Here is a 19,429-nt window from a genome sequence, read left to right as displayed (position 1 = left end):
TACTGTGCAACCATCCCATCGGCTCTGGCTCATAGCTTTTTACAGAGTGCTGCTCCATCACTTACTCTCAGTACCAACTGCAGCTAATTGGGAAATACATTAGCATTTGGCAGCTCACAGGTCTGCTCCTGTCTTAGGATCTGGCTCATGTAGCGTCCTTGCTTCCACTTTGCTTTGAACTGTAATATTAGAGGTTAAGTAGAAGTTAAATCTATTTCTGGTGGAGGTGCTGCCTGTACTGAGAATTACTTAGGGAATAGTTTGCCAGGATTGGAGGTAATAATGTGTGATCTGATGACTCAGGGTGTTCTAGTTAAACCTTGTCAGGATTTTTGTGACTTAAAGGTACTTTGGGACTCCATTTTGATCCTTGTATGACTAGTAAAGCTGACCTCAGCATCTTCTTATTTTGATGTAATGATTATTATGTATCCTTGCTGAAGAACTTGTTGCCCTGGATGCCATATCTTCACACAGAAATGTGAGAATTGCCCTACATACATTGGGGGCATACATTGGAACTTCCTGATAGTTTCACCTACTGCAGATCTGAGTAACTCAGTATTTATCTGAGTTTTCCAAAAGGAAGATCATAGAATCCTAAAACAACAGGTTGGAAGGGACCTCAAGGATCATCTGGTCCAAGTTTTCTTGTATGATTTACTAAATGTCTCAGCACTCTGTCCAGCTGAATCTTAAAAGTTTCCAATGTTGGGGAATCCACCATTTCCCCAGCAAGATTATACCAATGACTCATTGGAAAATCTTTCTCTTGTGTCCAACCAGAATCTCTCTGGGAGTATCTTCTACCCATTACCCCTTGTCTTGTTCACGTGACTCATTGTAGAAAAGGAGTCTCCATCTTCTTTGCAGCCACTCATTAGGTACTGGAACATGGTGGTAAGGTCCCCCCTGAGCCTTCTTTTCTCAAGGCTGAACAAACCCAGTTCGCTCAGCGTTCTCTTATGTGGCAGGCTTCCCAGTCCTCTGATCATACTTGTGGCTCTTTTGGACCCTCTCCAACCTGTCCACAACCTTTTTTGAGTAGCAGGGATGTGACATTGATGTTGCATGTACTGTACAGCTTCCTTATTATCCTTCAGAAGCAGCTCTGAAAAATCGTATCTTTATTTATGAAGCTAATACTGTTTCCCAGAGTTTGCTGAAAAGATCATCTACCTTCCATGCACTGCTGCAGTGAAATGCGTTATGGGGATAATCCTCATCTAATTTAATCAAGCAGAGAATCTGGGACATACCGTGGCATATACAGCTGCTTTTATATGAGAGGTTTCTCACTTTGCTTCACTACCCACTTAAGCATCAGCTTGTGTTTTTCTTTTAGGAAGTACTTCTGCTGATTTCATTAAAAGCTTTCAAAGTTTCCAGGTAATCACAGGGAGCTGGACAGAAGTCCTGACTAAAGATGGAGATACTGGGTAACTGCTGATTTTTATTTCATTCCTATGAACAGTTGGTTTCACTGCAGGGATTTCTGTTATCACCTAGACTTCATTAGCCAAAGAATGCAAGAAAATGCAAATAGAGACAGTCATCATTGCTTCCTCTTGCAAGCTGTGATCTTCAAAGGATGAATATGATTCCCCATTCTTTCTTCAGATATTTACAAGCAGTGAATGAATTCTTTACCAAGTCAGAGTTAATATATCCCATTCTACACAGTAGTGAAAAACTAGACAAAGTATCAAATAGTCTCAGTTTTCTCAAGGATCTGAGAAATGTCTTCTGATGCTGATGCCACCATTTGATGCCCTCATATTTGATTCCAAGGGAATGCTCCCAAGCCTATGAAACAGGATGTGGATATTGTAAACAAGACCTCATTTTGATTTTACAAGTGAACAGTGGGGTCACAGTAGTTCTTGCTTTCCATTTCAAACTGTTTTACAGCAGAGTTTAGACACTGGCAAAGTTTTGAATCTTTTAATGTGCCTTTGTTTTACTGCTGCATTGGCTAAGCTGGGAGCTTGTGAGAGGTGCATCCTGCACTGGTTTGTCTGGCCCTGGTGTGTAATGCTGTTTACAATGCTAAACAACAGTTCAGAAGTTTTGAACTGGCATATGCTGCTTTTCTTCTTGGTCTGACTTTTCTAGAAAAGGCAGTTCAGACATCCAGCTATAACAATGCTTTTCTTGAATGACATGGCAATATATATTGGCTGTTATATGTATTTCTACATGCAGAGGATTTTATGGACTGTTCAGAAGGAAAGAGTAATTTCCGTTCACTTTTCAGTCTGAAAATACCAGCTGAATTGAAGAGTCAACTAAACTCTGCTTGTAGTTAGAATTACAGCACAATAAGGTTGGAAGGGACCTCTAGAGGTTGTCTAGGCCCTCACCATACTCAAAGCAGGTTTAGTTAGACCAGCTAGGTGAGGGCAGCATCCAATTGAATCTCGAATGCCTCCAATGACAGAGGGTCCACAACCTCTCTGAGCAGTCTCTTACAATTTTGCATCATCCATAGGGGAAAAAAGGTTTTTCCTAATATTTAACCTGAACTACCCATCTTCCAAGATGTGTCCTTTGCCTCTCACCTGGCCAATGGGCACCTCTGAGAAGCATCTGCCTCGATCTTCTCCATATGCTCAGGTCAGGTAGTTGCAGATAGCAATAAGGTCTCCCCTCAGTCTTCTCTTCTTAAGGCTGAAAAAATACCCAGGTCTCAAATTCTCCTCTTACATGATGTGTGATAACTCCCTTGCTGGCTTGGTGGATCCCTGCTGAACTCAAGCCTGTATGTATCTTACATACAGTAAGTATCTTACATGTAATGGGGAGCCCAAAACTGGCTGCAGAACTTGAGATGTAGTCTAAAAATGACAAATAGAGGGGAAAGATGACATCCCTCAAACTCCTGGCTATGCTCCTGCTGATTCAATGAAGGATGCTCTTTGCCTTTTTTGCTGCAAGTTTGATCACTATTAGGATGAAAAACATTAAGGGTTGAACTAAAGTCTTTCACTTTTACAGAAATGCTTTCAAATGGTTGGTCCCTCTGCAATTTCACATTTTCAGGCTTTGATTTTGATATTCTATAGCTGGGACCTTCCTAGACAAAAGTTTCTTTCACCTGTAAAAGGTCAGGTAGGTATATGACAACATCAATTTCTTCTTTAATTAAGTAACAGAAGGTTTATGGTCAAACAGGTTTAAAAGAGAACCTATATCAACAGATACATTAGCACTCTGCCAGTTCAAATAACTGGAATAGAAAAAGGCAACAAGAGCTGACCAGCAGGTTAACTCTGTGAACTATGGCAGCAGATTAGGCACATGCTGTGTGGTTATATTTCAAAAGGAGAAAGGGGCTGCTATATGGGAGATTTAACAAGCAAATAGTCTAAAGGAAAGGTAAGTGATTAGGGTTAAAGGTAAAAGTTAAAGGTAAAGTGAAAGGTAATTACTAAGATGATACCCTAACTAAAATAATTATTACTGATACAGTGATATTTAGTCACAAAGGAAAGACAGTAAAATTTCTTAGCTGAAAAAACACAAGCAGTATATATCATTATACATTTAAGAGTTAATAATAACAAAATGAGAGGCAACTGTTAGGCTCACAGTGTAATAGATTTTTACTGTTCCTATGCTCTCTGGTTTTACTTAAAGCAGATTTCCTTACTAAGAATTCTCAAAGGTAAGTAATTCTCCACTCCTTTCAAGCACTGTAAACACATGTGTAGCATTCTTCCAATCTGTGATCTCTGTACACTCCCCAGGTTGTAGTACTTCACAGCAGTCAAAATCTGGGGCTACACATAGATTTAGTAGACTTGCTTGGACCAAGAGGTCTTCTATAGTATGTAATTCAGATTCGGACTGAGCTCTCACACAACCAGTCATCTGTAGGCAGAGATTCAGGCATGAGACAGATTGTCCTGTCACCTTGTTTGGACTTAAGGCAGTATCCAGTTTTAGTAACTGACTTGTGGTATGTGTAAGCAGAAGAATATTTAGAAAGTAATAATTTTCCATGAATAATTATTTTGACAACAAAGTCGTAACAAAAGAAGGATAAATTAAAACCCTAAATCACAAGATGTTAACTATAAAATCTGGTTTTGCAACATTAAAATAAGAATGAATAATTGTTGCTAGTTTATTTATTACAATAATGTGGGCTGAAGCCTCAAAAATCTACAATGTATAATGGTAAGTTTGGAAAAACTTGCATTTTTATTTTTTTTAGAATTTTTTAATTACTGCATAAAAAATTGTGTGTAAATTGAATTCTATTTGGAATGCTTTATTTGACCTTGTCTGTGCCTTTTCCTCTTGAGTACTTGCAAGCAACTTAGCATCTATGGAGTCATACTAGATCAATTATTTCAGATATGCTTAACTCTAGTGAAAAACAAGAATTTGCAGAAAAATTAGAGGAAGAATCTCTGGGAGAATCTGGTTAGAATAGACTACAAACACTTTAGTTGTAATATCTTCCATTTTATTCATTTGTGATTCCAGCTGGAATGGTGGAGTTTTGTTTAGAAAGACTCCAGGTCATACGTGTCAGACTTTATTTGTGTTACATTCAAGTTGAAAAGATGCTTCCAGTCCAGCCTCTTGGAAGAATGAATTTTTCACTTTCAAAACCAGGGAATTAAACTCAGATTTCTTTTTCCTCTTAAAAAGGCAGGTGCAGTGCTTCTAATGAGGGTGCTCAGGACCCTTGTTGAAATCCTAGGTCATACTGTGGTTCATCCACCTTAATTGCATGTTTCAGTGTTGTCCTCTGTGCAGCTCAGGGTGTATCACGTCCCATGCTTATTTCATAGTGAAATCGAGTTTTCTGTCTGTGTTTTGCTGTTTATTGCTCAAAGCATAGCAACCATTTATGTTATGTTATTCTGTTGAGGCACACTGAGGCATTCTTTGTCAGACAGACCGGCCAAAATATGTTGTTTTATACTCGAAACTCAGCAGAGTTTACATCCGAGCAGTCCAAAGTTTTCCCACTGCTCTCAGGGAACAAAGCTGGATTTGTTTTCAGATTTGCAATGCTAGGTTTGTTTTTTGGGAGTATGGTGATGTCGAGGTGATGGTAGGACATACGTTCTTAGTGATCTTCATTTGGATAATGCTTATTTTCTATTTTGGTGTCATTGTTCATAACTGCAGGCAAAAATACTAGTTTTAAAAGGGGCTCTGTCAGTGACAACACACTGAACATTCCAAACCACTTCACAGTATTTTGCTTCTTTGACATATGTATCTGCTGACCCTGTTTGAAAAGAAAAATTACATTATAGGATCAAGCATGTGATGAAAGTTGTTTACCATAGTAAGAATATCATTATATTACACAGGCAGTATATTACAATGATAGCCTGTTACACTCTTAATGCGGACCTAAATGTACTAGCAGTATGGCAACAAAGCAAGTCATCCTTCCTCTTCAAACTGCTGAAGACATAATGATAAATCTACTCTTTGGCTGGCAGTCATACCTATACTAACCTCTTCTGCTACGACTCACACCTCCTCTCCTGCCTGCTTAACAGAACTGCACCAAGAGAAAATGGTGATCCTGACTTTGTGAGGGATTTCTTTTTAAGGGTAATTTATGGTGTCAGTTTATATTCTCAGTAATGAATGGTTACACTAATTTTACAAACATTTTTGTTATTTTACTTGCAAACCTGAGACTGCTCTTCAGGCCATTTGTGCAGTTTTTTCCCTTGATTTAAATGTGTATCTCTGCTGTGTAAAGAAAAAGAGGCTGTTCATACCCATAATTATTAAGCAGGGCTTAATTTACTGATCGTACACAAAAAATCACAGAATCACAGAATAGTTTGAGTTGAAAGGGGACTTCAAAGGTCATCAAGTCCAACATCTGCAACTAGATGAGGTTGCCCAAAACCACATCCAGCCTGGACTTGAATGTGTGTACGGATGGGGCATCCACCACCTCTCTGGGCAACCTGTGCCAGTGTTTTATCACCATCACTGTAAAGAATTTTTCCCTCACATCCAGCCTGAATCTCCCCTCTTTTAGTTTAAAACCATCACCGCTCATCCTGTCACAACAGGCCCTGCTACAAAGTCTCTCCCCATCTTTCTCATAGACCCCTTTTAAGGCTGCAATAAGGTCTCCCCAGAGTCTTCTCCAGCTGAACAACCCCAACTCTCAGCCTTCCCTCACAGCAGAGCTGCTCCATCCCTCTGATCATTTTTGTGTCCCTCCTCTGGACCCTCTCCAACAGGTCCATGTCTTTCCTGTGCTAAGGACACCAGCGGGGTCTCAGCAGAGATGAGATCTGAATTAGACAGATTTAAATTCCTTTGTTCTCAGCCCCTCTCAGATCATTAGTGACAACTGGTTTTTGGCTAGTTTTTCCCTGTGAATTTATCCCTTTGTAAGAACATAAAAAAAATGGCTGGTATTAGTGGTTTTGTTGTTACATTTGGTGTAACACAATTTGCTGGGCAGCAACTGCAAATGCTTATTTCTCCTTTCTTGTTGACATTTTTTAGCACATTTGGTTCAGCTTTTCCCTTGAAAATAGTGGGTTCCTTTTCCTTTATACAAGGGGAACCAAGTAGTTTAAAATAGTTGTATGACAAGGCAAGTTGTGACACATACATGTTACTGTGTCTAAACTAAAATCAGAGTGTGTGTATAATACTTTCCCTATCTATGTAACACCTAAAAAAAGATTAATCTGAGGCTTTCCAGCAGGCTTGCTGCTCTCATGTTGCACATTGCAGCTTTCATAAGGGATCTCACTAGTTTCACCAAGTTCATGTAGGTAAGGTTAATTCTTCTTCTCCTTTTAATCTCATCATCTTACTGATAGTTGGTGTGACACATTGGGCTTCCATTCAGCACAATTCTGTTTCTTTTCTTACGCAGCTTTTGTGCTGCAAACTGCACTGAATGGTCCAATTGTTTGCTAACAGGTATAGCTAAGTTCATATGGGTAACACCATAAGCCACGACAAAGGCAACCAACCAGGACCTGTGCTGTAGAAGCAGCTCAATGAGAACATTAGAGAATTTTGTCATGATCTTCTCTTTTATATATTTTAATACATTTTAGATACAATGTATTACTCGCTGCTTCGTTAAATCAGCATAAGATGGACTAATATAGCACGGGGTAATCTGCTATGATTAATTCAAATGGCTTGCATGAGCCTTACATTTTTACATTAACAAACAGAATGGCTGCAAACTGAGCCCTGACTTTTTAGTTCACTCTCCACAAACAGGAGAAAAGGCTGCTGCCCTGGCGTGGCAGAATGGCTGTTACGCAGTCTGGTGACTGCTTCAAGGATAAGTTCTGCTGCGCCAGGATGCCTGTTTGTAGTGCATTAGTAACTCTGGTACTTGCTGCTGGAATCTGGGAGTACTAGAGAGTATAATGCAAATCCCCTTGACTTCATGGGCAGCAGCACCCATGGGAAGCAATGGGAGGCAAGGTAAATGCAGTGATGGAAGAGTGTAGAAAAGAGAAAGGGGCTTTTTGTGCAGAGCTTTCTCCACAAGCAACTACGCTCTGACTTCTCAAGAGGGAGAGTTAGGAGCTGTTGCACTATTAAATCAACAGCACAGAACAATCCATGCACTACTTCTTAAATACCAATGCTACTGTCTGCAATATCAGCTGGTGCTTAGTATCTACTGTTTCCGATATGAGAAAAGCTCCAGAGACCACAGGACAAAAGCAGTAAGACAGCAAGAAAAAAACCAAACTAAAATGCTGGTTTTCCTTACAAATGAAACAAGCTGGGAAAAAGCCAGGTTTTTACAAGTCTCCTGTATCATCTGTTCTTTGGGTGACTGGAAGACATCTGTCATGGCAAAGGAGGATCAGGTGATTCACTTATCAGAGAGCTGGTAAGTCTTAGAATCCCAGACTGGTTTGGGTTGGAAGTGACCTTGAACCTCATCCAGTTCCAAGCCCCTGCCATGAGCAGGGACACCTTCCACTAGAGCAGCTTGCTCCAAGCCCTGTTCAGCCTGACCTTGAGCACTGCCAGGGATGGGACAGCCACAGCCTCTGTGGGCACCCAGTGCCAGGGCCTCAGCACCCTCACAGGGAGAACTTTGTCCTAATATCTAATCTAGATATACCCTCTTGCAATTCATAGCTGTCATTGCTTTATCACTGTAGTCATTTTGGAAAGGTGTAATAGCTCGAGCATTCTCACAGTCTCCCTTAGAAAGCACACTGGAGGAAACAAGTAATGGTTTTTAATTAGCACTTTTCTTGCACACTTCATTTTAGAGCCAAAGCAGTAAGGAACCCTTTCTTAAATAGCACGTAACCTTTCTTTAGAAATGCTTTGTATCACTGAGCTTATATCATAAAAAACATGAGAAATTAATTTTTAAATACACACAGAAGATTTTCTCATAGATTTGGATGGTCTTTATCTGCATGATTCTTATCAGCTCCTCAGCAAAAATGTTGCAGTCATACTTCCATAATGATATTACTCTTTCTACAGCATCTTTTTGGGTCTACTAAGATTTGAAGAGCTGCATTTCTCCTTGTTGTATACCTTTGAAAGATAATCATATCTAATCAGAAGAACAGAATAGTATTAAAATATAGAAAAGTGTGTAGCTGATCACTAAAATCCCTCTTCCACTCATTGTAGCACTCACTAACATTTCATCAATGTCAGTACTTGAAGGGCTATCTCTGCAGCTTCTAGGATGAGCCCTGATTTTTTTTACTACACAGGAAGTGGCTTTGCTCATTTGGAAAGGCATTATCAAAACAACTGAAGGGATTTTAGGTGCCCAGACCTCACTTACCATTTTTGTTTCATTTGGGCCTTTGATGGTAACTAAGACAAGTAAGCATACTAAGAAACATAGCAGTATTTCTCTTCACATTTGATGTGGCGTGTAAGGATTTAGATGAATTGTGCCCATTCTGTACAATGTTCAGGGAAAGGGACTCACAAATGTTGTTGATGTTTCTGTAGAATATGATTCTTTTTTACTCTGTTATGTTCCTCACCACTTCCTAGGATCCCCCTGGAGATAATTAGATATCATGCTGAAACTCCTTCATACAAACTGAATTGTGAAGAAAGGAAGCAGCTGGATGACGATGTGTCTGTTGCTGAGGCTGAGCAGGCAGCCTGTGCCCTTGAACAAAGCCCCTGATCTCAAAGGATTTTCTACTGAAATATATGAATAGCTCCAGCCTGTTTTGGAAAATTCCCCACCTATAAGTTGAATGAATCACCCACACCAGTTTTATATCTGCTGTTAGCTCAGTTAATAGCCATGTATTAAGAAACATGATAAGAATCACGAAAGTTGTGTCTCCTGCAGAGCCGTCTCATTATGCAGTACAGATACTAAATTGCTTTTTAAACTATAATTCTTTCCAATTTTGTTCATTAAGACTGAACTGCTTTCATATGGGAAGGACATGACTTACACAATGAAAGACTAGTATAATAGCACACTATATGCTGTATTAAATACCAACTATGTTTTTTATCATCTTAGTATAGAAATAGCTTTTCATCATGTACAGTGGATCTATCATGGTATGGTAACCAAGAAATAAATTTTCTTGGCTTATTAACATTCATCTTTTCCTTAGATACAATATAAATCAAAGAGAGTTAACTGAATGTGATACTTCTGTACAGAATCATAAAGACTAATCTAATTCTCAGACATTTAAAATGAAGTCAGAAACTCCAAGCTTGTTCTTACCTATAGTATTGAGCTTCCATAGTTTTAGAAATACTCAATAGTGCTTGCATAGATCTGTTATGCTTATTACCTGCTGTTTACTTAAATAAGTATGAATGACCTGCTGAACAAAACTAACTCTGGTATACCTGCGTGTGTATCCTTTCATAGACTGAGCGGAAAATGGTGTTCAGTAATTATTCTCTTACTACATTATCAACATGAGCAGAATGTTGTATGAATGTTTTCTAGTCCAGTACAACCCACTCTGATCTAACCCCTGATCAGTGGGTTGTCGTGTTTTAAAGACCTGTTGCCAGTGAGGAAGTGAGGAAGAACAGACAAATGTAGGCAAAGTTTAAAGCATGTGCGTTTTGTTTCTCACCCCATCAGACAGCAGCATGTGCTGTGCTGATTGACCATGGCCTCTAGCAGGGGTCCAAGGACTTAGCCTCATATCTTTAGATCTGTAGCAAACAAGTCATTGTTCAGCAGTCAGTTTCCTTAGCAGTAAAATAAATCTATGCAGTATATGAAGAATAATGGGTTGAAACTTAAACAGCAGAGGTTTAGATTGGGTATAAGAAAGAAATTCTTTACTGTTAGGGTGGAGAGGTACTGGAATGGGTTGCCCAGGGAGGTTGTGAATGCTCCATCCCTGGCAGTGTTCAAGGCCAGGTTGGATGAAGCCTTGGGTGATCTGGTTTATTGTGAGGAGTCCCTGCCCATGGCAGGGGGGTTGGAACTGGATGGTCTTGAGGTCCTTTCCAACCCTAACTGTTCTATGATTCTATGAATGAAATACTTAGCAATATTATGGCTAGTTTTACAACTATACTGACTAGTGGCACTTCAGTGCCTCCTATTTCATGAAGCTTTGAGTCACATAGGGAAGATGTCTGGCTCTAAATTCCATCTTGTAATTACACTTGCAGTTCTTTATGAGAACAAAAAGGAAAGATAGTTTTCAGATGTGTTTGGTATCTGTGAGGAGACACAACATCAGGGATGACATTGTTACCAGCAGTATCTTGATAGATTTCCAACAAGCATAGGTCAACAAAACGCTGGGGAATCTGCAGCTGTAAGAACCAGTTCTATTGACCCTTGGTTTTGGTGCTTTTTTCAAGTATAGCTTAAAGATATGGTGAGTTATTCTTACATATGCTTGCTGGGTTGATAAATAAGTAGTTAGTCTCAGATTTGATTTAACCCATTCTTAAATATCAGAACATACATCCCCTTTCCATTCTGAACTGTCGGAGCTGGCCCTTTACCTGGCACTTGTTGCATTCACCTTCCAGATCACGTGAATGGTCACTGTACAAGTCCAACATCCCAGAGCTGCAGCTCAGGAAAACGACTTTCCAGCGCAGACGTCTCCAAAGCAAACCGCCGTGGGCCGGGGCGGCCCCCCTTCAGGAAAGCACAGTCTGCAGCCTGCATGGAGATCTCTCTCCCCGTCACCACAGAAGGTGGGTGGCAGTGAATATTCTGCTAGGTATTTGTGGATCTCTCGCTGGGTGCGAAAGCAAATAAGTTTAGCATGATCCTTTGTCCTTGCCCTGAACTGCTGTGTTCATCTGACTGTTTAGAATTAGAACAACCCCTGTGTGTTAGTGTTGTTACTAACAAGCCTGCTCCTGAGCTCTGTGCTGCCTAGGGATGCAGTATGCTGAACCTCGCCAAACTCTCACAGCCGTCCCCTCGCCTGGATGGATCGGGTGCGATTGTTCATAGCAGCTTATGTACAGTGATTGTGAGAGCTGGTAGTACTAACGTTTTAAACTCTCATTGTCTCTACTTACCAAGTCTGAAAATGAGTAAGATATTTTTAGAATGTAAGTTCAGGCTTTGTGCACTTTTATTTATTTCTTTATTGGTGCTGAAGACTCGAAAATTCCACAATTCCTGACAACTGTTTCTGGTGAATTTATAGCCCATTATCTGATCAGTTTCTTTTATTTATAATAAGTTAATTCTTTTAATGTTTGAAAAACAGTCTTCAAACCTTGATCTACCCACATGCAGAGACTGGATGAAGCTGGGATACACAACGTGGCAATGCATTGAACTTCAAACTTAGCAGAAGCCCGTTTTAATTTTAGCAGTGGCAGCTGTTTCATTGCAAATCGTTTAAATAGAAGCATTCAGCTGATGTGTTTTTCTTCAACCTTTATAGTGTTCCAGCTCTCCTGGTCGTATCCTTGACCCTTGTCTCCCATGCTTCCAGTTCCCCCGCATTCTTGCAACAGAACAATGCATTGTCTGTGCAGAAAAGCTTCAGTCTATCAGAAACTGAAAGAGCATAGCATCAAAATAAATGGTGTAGGACAGAAGTGTTGATTGTATTCCATTTTAATAATAGGTAAAAATTCAGTATTTAAACAACAGGAGTTACAATTTATTCTTTTAATAATAAAATAATTAGTTTTAACAATTAAGCCTTTTAAAAATCCAGCTTTTTAATCAAGTTGCAGAATAATTTCTTAAGTGCCTAGGAGATAATAATCTCCTGTGGCTGTTGTCTGGGCTGTAGCATGGCCTGTGGTTCTACAAGTGTCACTTGGACTCCCTGTGATGCTACAAGTGATAGTCAATTGACAACACCATGACCCTACAAGCCCTCTGTCTTTTAAGAGGCATTTGTATCCTAAGCTGCCTGCCTGCAAAGGTGTCTGCACCACAGAAGTTCTGTACAGCTGGAGCCAGTACTTCCTAATTTTGCTGGTTCTTAATGTTACAGAGCAAAAGAAATTGTACCACTCAGCATCTAATTTTGTATCTTTAAATGCAGTTGTTGCAAATACCTTTGTTACTAGTGGAAAACTGCTCAAATCTGTGATTTTATTTTTTTATTTATAATAATATAAAATAGCAAATACTTTTTTGGCCCTTCTGACTTATGTAGTGTGCATACAACAAAACAGTGTCTGTGTGTGTGTGACCCTATAAGAAAACATCCTTATTTGGCATAGAGAGTTCCAAGATTATGTTCTTGGCTGGAAGGGAGCTGATATCCTAAGTTGGTTGCAGTGTCCTCTAGCAGCTCCTTCAGTTTTATTTAAGAACAGCATTTACCTATATTCATTTGTGAGATACAGAGCAATGCATGGTTAGAGGCTCTCTGCAAAATGGCTCTGCTCACTGAAGGTGTTACTACCTTCTAGCTATCATTAGGTCTCTGTTAGAAGTGACCTCCCATCACCAGAGGTTATCACAGCAGGACAGATACTGGTGAAAGATAAATCCTTTGAGTTGTTAATTTCTGCTTAAATACAGAAACATTTTGCTTAAACAGTTTTCTATACTGGATTACATTTTCCAACTCCTTTAGCACTAAAGCAAATGAGAAGTGCCCACATGATCTGTCTGACTTTACTAGTTTAGTATTAACCTTATGCAGAGAAACAGGGTCAGAAGCTTGGGTAAGTAGTGACATTGCAACTGACATGGCTGTTTCTTCAGTGATCATCCAACAGTCTCTTTAAGAGAACATTACAGTGTTATGAACTCTTCAAAGATTCATGGGGTAAACATCAGAAATGTTAAATTGCAGTGTAGGCTGCATATAACTAAGAGTAATCCTCAGCAATCAGTTATAAGAAGTAATCCTGTTTAAATACCAAGCCTACTATAAATTTCAGGTTTCACTTGGATTATTTAATGGCTCCTGTGTGAACATTGCACTAAAGCAGATTTACAGAGCTCTGAGGTGTTTGTAAATTCCTGTGCTTAAAGGCAGTTTTCATCTGCATAATCACAATTTTTTCCTCCACATTAGTTATTGATGATGTTCATAGCATAACCCTTTCATCTATCTCTCTTCATGCACCCCACAGATATGGTAAGTACCACTGTCATATGATAGCTCATGATGGAAAATACATCACTGCCACAGTGATTTCTATTGCTGTGTGTTTTATTTCATCCTATGTAGTACCAAAGTCTTTTGGAATTCTTGTATGCAGATACTGCTACAACATCAGCACTACCTGCACATAACCAGGCCGTGATACTACCTAATTCTTATATGCTGCTTCCTTTCTTTTCCCTCCCACCTGCTGAGAGTAAATAGGATCACTGAGAAGCAGAACCTTAATCCCTTAAGGTCCCAGTGACCCTTGTGTGCAAAACATTTATTAAGACAGTGATAGTTTTGATGGTATGATGATGATTTCTGTGTCATGAAAGATACCTGTCAGGTTTGCTATTAAAGTATATCTCTTTCTAGAGATAATCATATAACTTTCTTTCAGGGATGAGGATTAAATTAATTGACATAAAAAATTCCTATTTAGATGTATGAGTGATGTTATTTAAATGATATTACAACCCTTATTAAGTTCAGTGAAATGAGTGTTGCAAGAAAGAGCCAGACAGTCTTTAGAATAATTGATACTAGCATGTAATAAGATGGAACATGGTTTGAGTTTGTCATTGAATGGGGGAGTTTGTGTACAAGTCACCTTCCAGCCAGCCTATAGACTAAAATAATTGTCTGATTATTTATATTCTCTCATTAAAACAAAACCATCTGTCCAACTTGTCTACAATTATTTATTAGATGCCCACTGTATTTGTATTCTGTGGTATTCTATCTCTACTAACTGAGCTGGCTGTAATGACTTGACATTCCCCTGTTCTTCATGCATCTTGAATTTCCAGACATGCTGCTTTGGCAAGTGGTTTGATTTATTTCTGAAGGTGTTTATACTAAATAATATGGTGGAAGGAAGGTGGCATGATCCTTGAAAGAGTCTTTACTTGGGGATAAAGAGGAGGGGGGAGGGAGAAGGAAGATGAGGAGTTAAAAGGTTTGAGAAAGAATATATTGAGAATAAGCATTTTCTCCAAAATGTGCAACTGGCTTTAATCTAAACCTTCTGGTTGGGCTGTTTCAAAAGCAAATCAAACAATCCTCTCTGTGCTAGGAGTATATTGATTACTTCAGAGCATATGCTGCAATAAACAATAGATGAATTCCTATGAAATTCTTTTTCTATATATATAGATATTCTCCTGTGGTGAATCAAGATACACATTTTATGTCCTTGCTCGAGAGATAGTATTTCAGGTTAGGATTTGGTAGGGTTTTATTGTTGTACTTGAGTAGAATTTTGATGAGAGACATAGTGTTAAGCACTTTCTTTTACATTAAAACTAAAATGTGCCTTTGTGTGTGGGTAAAAGGTAAACGGTAAAACCTTCCTTTGAGTCTGTCCCTGAGGCACTGAAAACACCTGGAGATTTTTTAATAATGCATGCTTCCAGTTCCTGCTATTTACATCCTCTCCTAATTATTTGATTACAAAGATAATACATTTTGGTGGCTAATCATAAGATACCTTTTAGATGAATAAATCAGTCTTCACCTGTCACACGGGATTTCAAAATCTGCTTATTTAAATCTGATCTTTTTGGTGCAACAGGAACTGCATTTCCAGCATTTTCATCAAGTGTTTTCAAGCAATTTTCACACAATAAATTCTTCTGACTTCATTCCTGTTAGCTGATTGTCAAGGTTTTGCTGACTCTTACCTCTTCATATGTGCAGAAGGTTTCCTGATATAGAAAAGCGTTTTTGAAGAACATATTTGCAATGATGAATCATAGGAAGGGAATTGAGGGAGGGAAAATGTCTAGTTTTCTGCTGGTCCAAATATTGCAAACTGTTCAGTTTCATAAAGTGCTGATACTTCTTTCACGCTCATAGAAGAATAATTCAAAAGCCAAGTAGCAGCAGCAGAGATGTATCTTTCAATCATGGTTACTCTTACTGCTTAAACCTATGACTTTACTGGTATCCTCATCTAACATGTTAAAACCTGAAAAGCTGTACAACTTTTTAAACTCAAGTAAATTTTCTTCCAAGCTAGGGATTACTGCTATTTCAGGTTCAAAGCCTGGGTTTATCCCAGAACACTGGTATCAAGATCAAATAGCTTGTTAGGGTTACATCTCTGTTGGTAATTAGCCAGACATTCAATACAGCACTTCTCAAGTACCATTTATGCTATTTAAAATGTTACCTGTTGTTCTGTAGCATCTGCTGGTTTTATAAATGCAGTATCCTTATGCTTTACTAGTGAATTCTGTAGTTGCTCAATATTCTGTGCAATTCTCAAAATTCATTAATTTTAGCAAGAAATTAGAACTTTACAAGATCTTAATAACACATTCTCGATTCTAAACAATCTTGTTTTCACTTACTTTTGATTAAGCTGTTTCTTCCTTGCAATGAGAATTTGTTTGCATTGTAAACAAACCCACGAATACGGGAAATTCCATTGCTGAACTTCTAAGTTCTCCACTTCTTCTAGTCCTTTTTGACCAGGCATTTTAGAGATTTTAGGAGTTAGTGATGGCTGTGGCCATTTGCACTGATCATGTTGTGGCCTGTCCAGCTCTGACCTCTGACTAGCACCCTATTTTGTCTGCAGGTATCCTGACAGAAACATTGGAATACAGATTACATTAACCTTTTGTTCAGCTTCTTTGGAGGAATTGTGTCCCCCTACCTGGCTTGCCTTCTGTCCTGTGACATAGACCTAAAACACTGCATCTCAATCTGAGAGCTAATACTACATAGTCGTTAAACCTGTTAAAGTCCCCTTTCCATCTAGAGCAGCAGAGATCTCGGCCTGATCAAGAATTTCAGTGTAGATGAATAGGCCCAAAACATCTGTTCTTTTTCTGTATAGGCAAACAAAAGCTATATTTCAGTCAGCTTTTTAACTGTAATTTTAGATTAAGGAAAACACTGACATTAAAGAATAAAAATGAAACTGTTGTGGGAAGGAGGGAACTCAGTGTGGTTACACTTGTATAGCTGGAGGGCACATAGATGTGTGCACAGATACAGATGCTAGCACACTGTCCTCTTTGCTTTTATAACTGAGAACCACCTCTGAGAAGTCTCTCAGGTTTGGTACTTCTTGGTTATTGCTTCTTTTATAAATGTTCTTTTTTCTACCAAGTTTGCATTCTCTAAACAGTTCTCTCTGCCGTGACTTGCTTGTTGCCATCAAAAGCTCACGCTGGCAGACTCTGCCCTTTGTAACTCCTTACCTGCATTCACACAGAAATTGGGGCATTCTGTATATGTAGTCCATCTGCAGCTATATCATCCCTCTAGGGAAGACAATAGAAACAGAGTGCAGCTTTTCCTTTGAAATGTTGTGTTTGGAAATCTATTTTCTCTCGGAGAAAACTGTCTTCCTTTTTTTTCTTATTGTTTTTAATTCCCATTATGTAGTTTTTAATTAGTCCAGCTTAATCTCCCTTGATTAGAAAGGCCATTTAGGTCTTAGTGCTACAAACTTGCCTCCCAACAAGGAATCCTAACAAGGATTTGCTGTGCATTTTGCTAGGAATGCTAAGGGTAGAGTCTTTGAATGTGCTTCACCTTGTCTTTAAAATAATTCCGTTTCAGCATTTTGGATTAACTCTTGATTATATGTAGTTAAAATTTGATATAGAGCACTTGAAACGTCACTGTGAGCTGGCAAAACAAACCGCTCAGGAATATTTAGTCATTATCTTTAATAACCTTATCAAAAATTCTATGGCAAGTACAATACAATTTCCACTTTAATTGAATAGACCCAGTATACTTTTTATACTTGAAGATTTTCTTTTGTATCTCATAGGGGACTAAAAGTGTTTGGGGGATAAGTTGTCTTGCGTGATTTTGTCCAATTTGTCTTGGAAATGGATAGTATTTGGTGTATAGAATAAACTTTGTTATTAGTCAGAAGTGTTTGTGAGGATCATCATAAGAAGCCTCATAGACAGCTTGGCAGGGGCTTCCAGATATTTTTCCTCATAGATTTTGGTCTAGGTTTTTGGTGCTGAGGTTTTTGAGGCTTTTGGTTTGGTTTTTAGATTCAGCACATTTTCTGTGTATGTATTGCAGCCTGTGCCTTTGGTCTGTTGTTTCTGTAACAAGGTTTCCAAAGTCTTAGGATTGATCTACCTAAGTAGTATTAGCCTGTAAATCTGTGTGTGAAGCCATAGAAAAGGGCTGAAAATTGCTCTCGCAAGTCCAATGTGCTGACTTGGAAAAGTGATACTGCATGGTTACCTTATAAAATGTCTGCAGCCTGAGAAACCAGCCCTAGCTAATGTCATGCTGCATATTGCAGGATTTTCTTGCTGTGGTATAACCCCAACCAGCAGCTAAGCCCCACACAGCTGCTCACTCACTCCCCTGCAGCAGAATGGTGGGGAGAATGAGAAGGGTACAAAGTGAGAAAACTCATGGATTGAGACAAAAAAGACAATAGGTAAAGCAGAAGCTGTGCACACAAAGCAAACCAAGGAGTTCATCCACTCATTCTCACCAGCAGGCAGATGTTTAGCCATCTGCAGGAAGGCAGGGTTCCATCAGGCATAGTGGCTACTTGGGAAGCCAGAACTTTGAATGTCCCCCCAGCTCCCTGCTTCTTCCCCCAGCTTTATTTGCTGATCACGATGTCCTCTGTCAGAGAACATTCCTGGTTTTATCATTAGCTCCTTTTTTCTTGGATTTCTTGGCTCTGAAGCCCACATGTGGGTCTGAATTAAGGGGCCTATAAGATGATTACTGCAGTTCTCAAAGGCAGCAGTTCCTGGGCCTCCAAGGAAAGAGAGAAACAAGCCGGTGGTTTGATCTAAAAAAATACTGAAGAAAAAGGACAAAATTATTCAAATGCCTGGCAGGGTACTGCAGAGAGGGAGGGAATAATCTGCTGTCCCTGGCTGCTGAGGAAAGGACAGGATGCAATGGACATAAATTACTAAGGCGGAGACGTGACTTCAGGGAGACAATCAGAGACGAATTTTTATCACAAGGGCAGTTAACCACAGAAATGGATCCCCTGAGGAGGTTATTGCATCTCAAGCAAGTTTTGAGAACAGCTCCTATTCCCTGCTCTCACTGCATGCCTTTTGCTGTGCCTTGCCATACTGCAGAGTGGATGATTTTGGTAAACTTCTTTGCCCAAGCAGCCAGCCAAACTGACACCTGAGTAAAACCAAACTGACACTTACTGACACATACTAACTGGGAGCACATTGCAGGAGGCCCCTAGGTGCCATGGCTTTTCCCAGCTAGGTTTTCAGAGCAGATGGAAATCCCTTGATGTGAAATTTCCCTTTCTTACAGTAAGGGGTGTATGGTGTTGGTTTTCCTTCTGAATCATTTCATTTGAAGTTACTTTACATTGTTGTAACTAGTATGGTAAGAATATTATAATAGGAAATAACTTAAGAGACACTATAGTAAACCATGGTCTCCACTAACTGCTCAGTTTGCCACCACATTTCTTGTCTGTACAGAGAAGCAGATAAAAATGTTGCATAGACCACATTTTGTTGTTGCATAGATGACCTGATCTATCTGCAGACAGTCTGTTCCTTACTGCACAAAGCAGTATCCAAATAAAGAAAGAAGTTATTAGGAAGCTGAATTTATCTTTTTCCAGTATTTAGCAAAATCCCAGCACTTCTGCTCTAATGGGCACTGCAAACTCCAGGTTTTCAGAACAGCAGATTCTGCATGGCTGTAATAAAACATTTGGCACCAAAAAAGCAAGTGTTCCATGGAAGGATATTAGAACATCTTCTGTAAGGTTTTATATCTATTTCCAAGTATTCCATTTGAACACTGAACTATAAAATCCATAGGTTATTCTTGAGATAATACCATTGTTTCCAGAAGTGGCTTGTCCATAGTGTTAATTTCTT

The 19,429-nt window shown here is 39.2% G+C and overlaps 1 protein-coding gene across 2 annotated transcripts in view; it reads left to right on the top strand.

Moving 5' to 3' along the window:
* STXBP5L (syntaxin binding protein 5L) overlaps nucleotides 1–19,429 on the top strand; it is a 184,872-nt gene that overhangs the window by 151,366 nt on the left and 14,077 nt on the right. For both annotated transcript variants that reach the window (XM_013127458.3, XM_005143026.3), the window contains one exon: nucleotides 11,005–11,175. In XM_013127458.3, coding sequence (XP_012982912.2) covers nucleotides 11,005–11,175 — 171 coding nt within the window. The remainder of the gene's footprint in view (nucleotides 1–11,004; nucleotides 11,176–19,429) is intronic.

This window comes from Melopsittacus undulatus, chromosome 2 (assembly GCF_012275295.1).
Source record: "Melopsittacus undulatus isolate bMelUnd1 chromosome 2, bMelUnd1.mat.Z, whole genome shotgun sequence".
In the NCBI taxonomy this organism is placed as follows: domain Eukaryota; kingdom Metazoa; phylum Chordata; class Aves; order Psittaciformes; family Psittaculidae; genus Melopsittacus; species Melopsittacus undulatus.
Note: the sequence above shows the minus strand (reverse complement) of the source record. Positions and strands in the feature narration are given on the sequence as shown.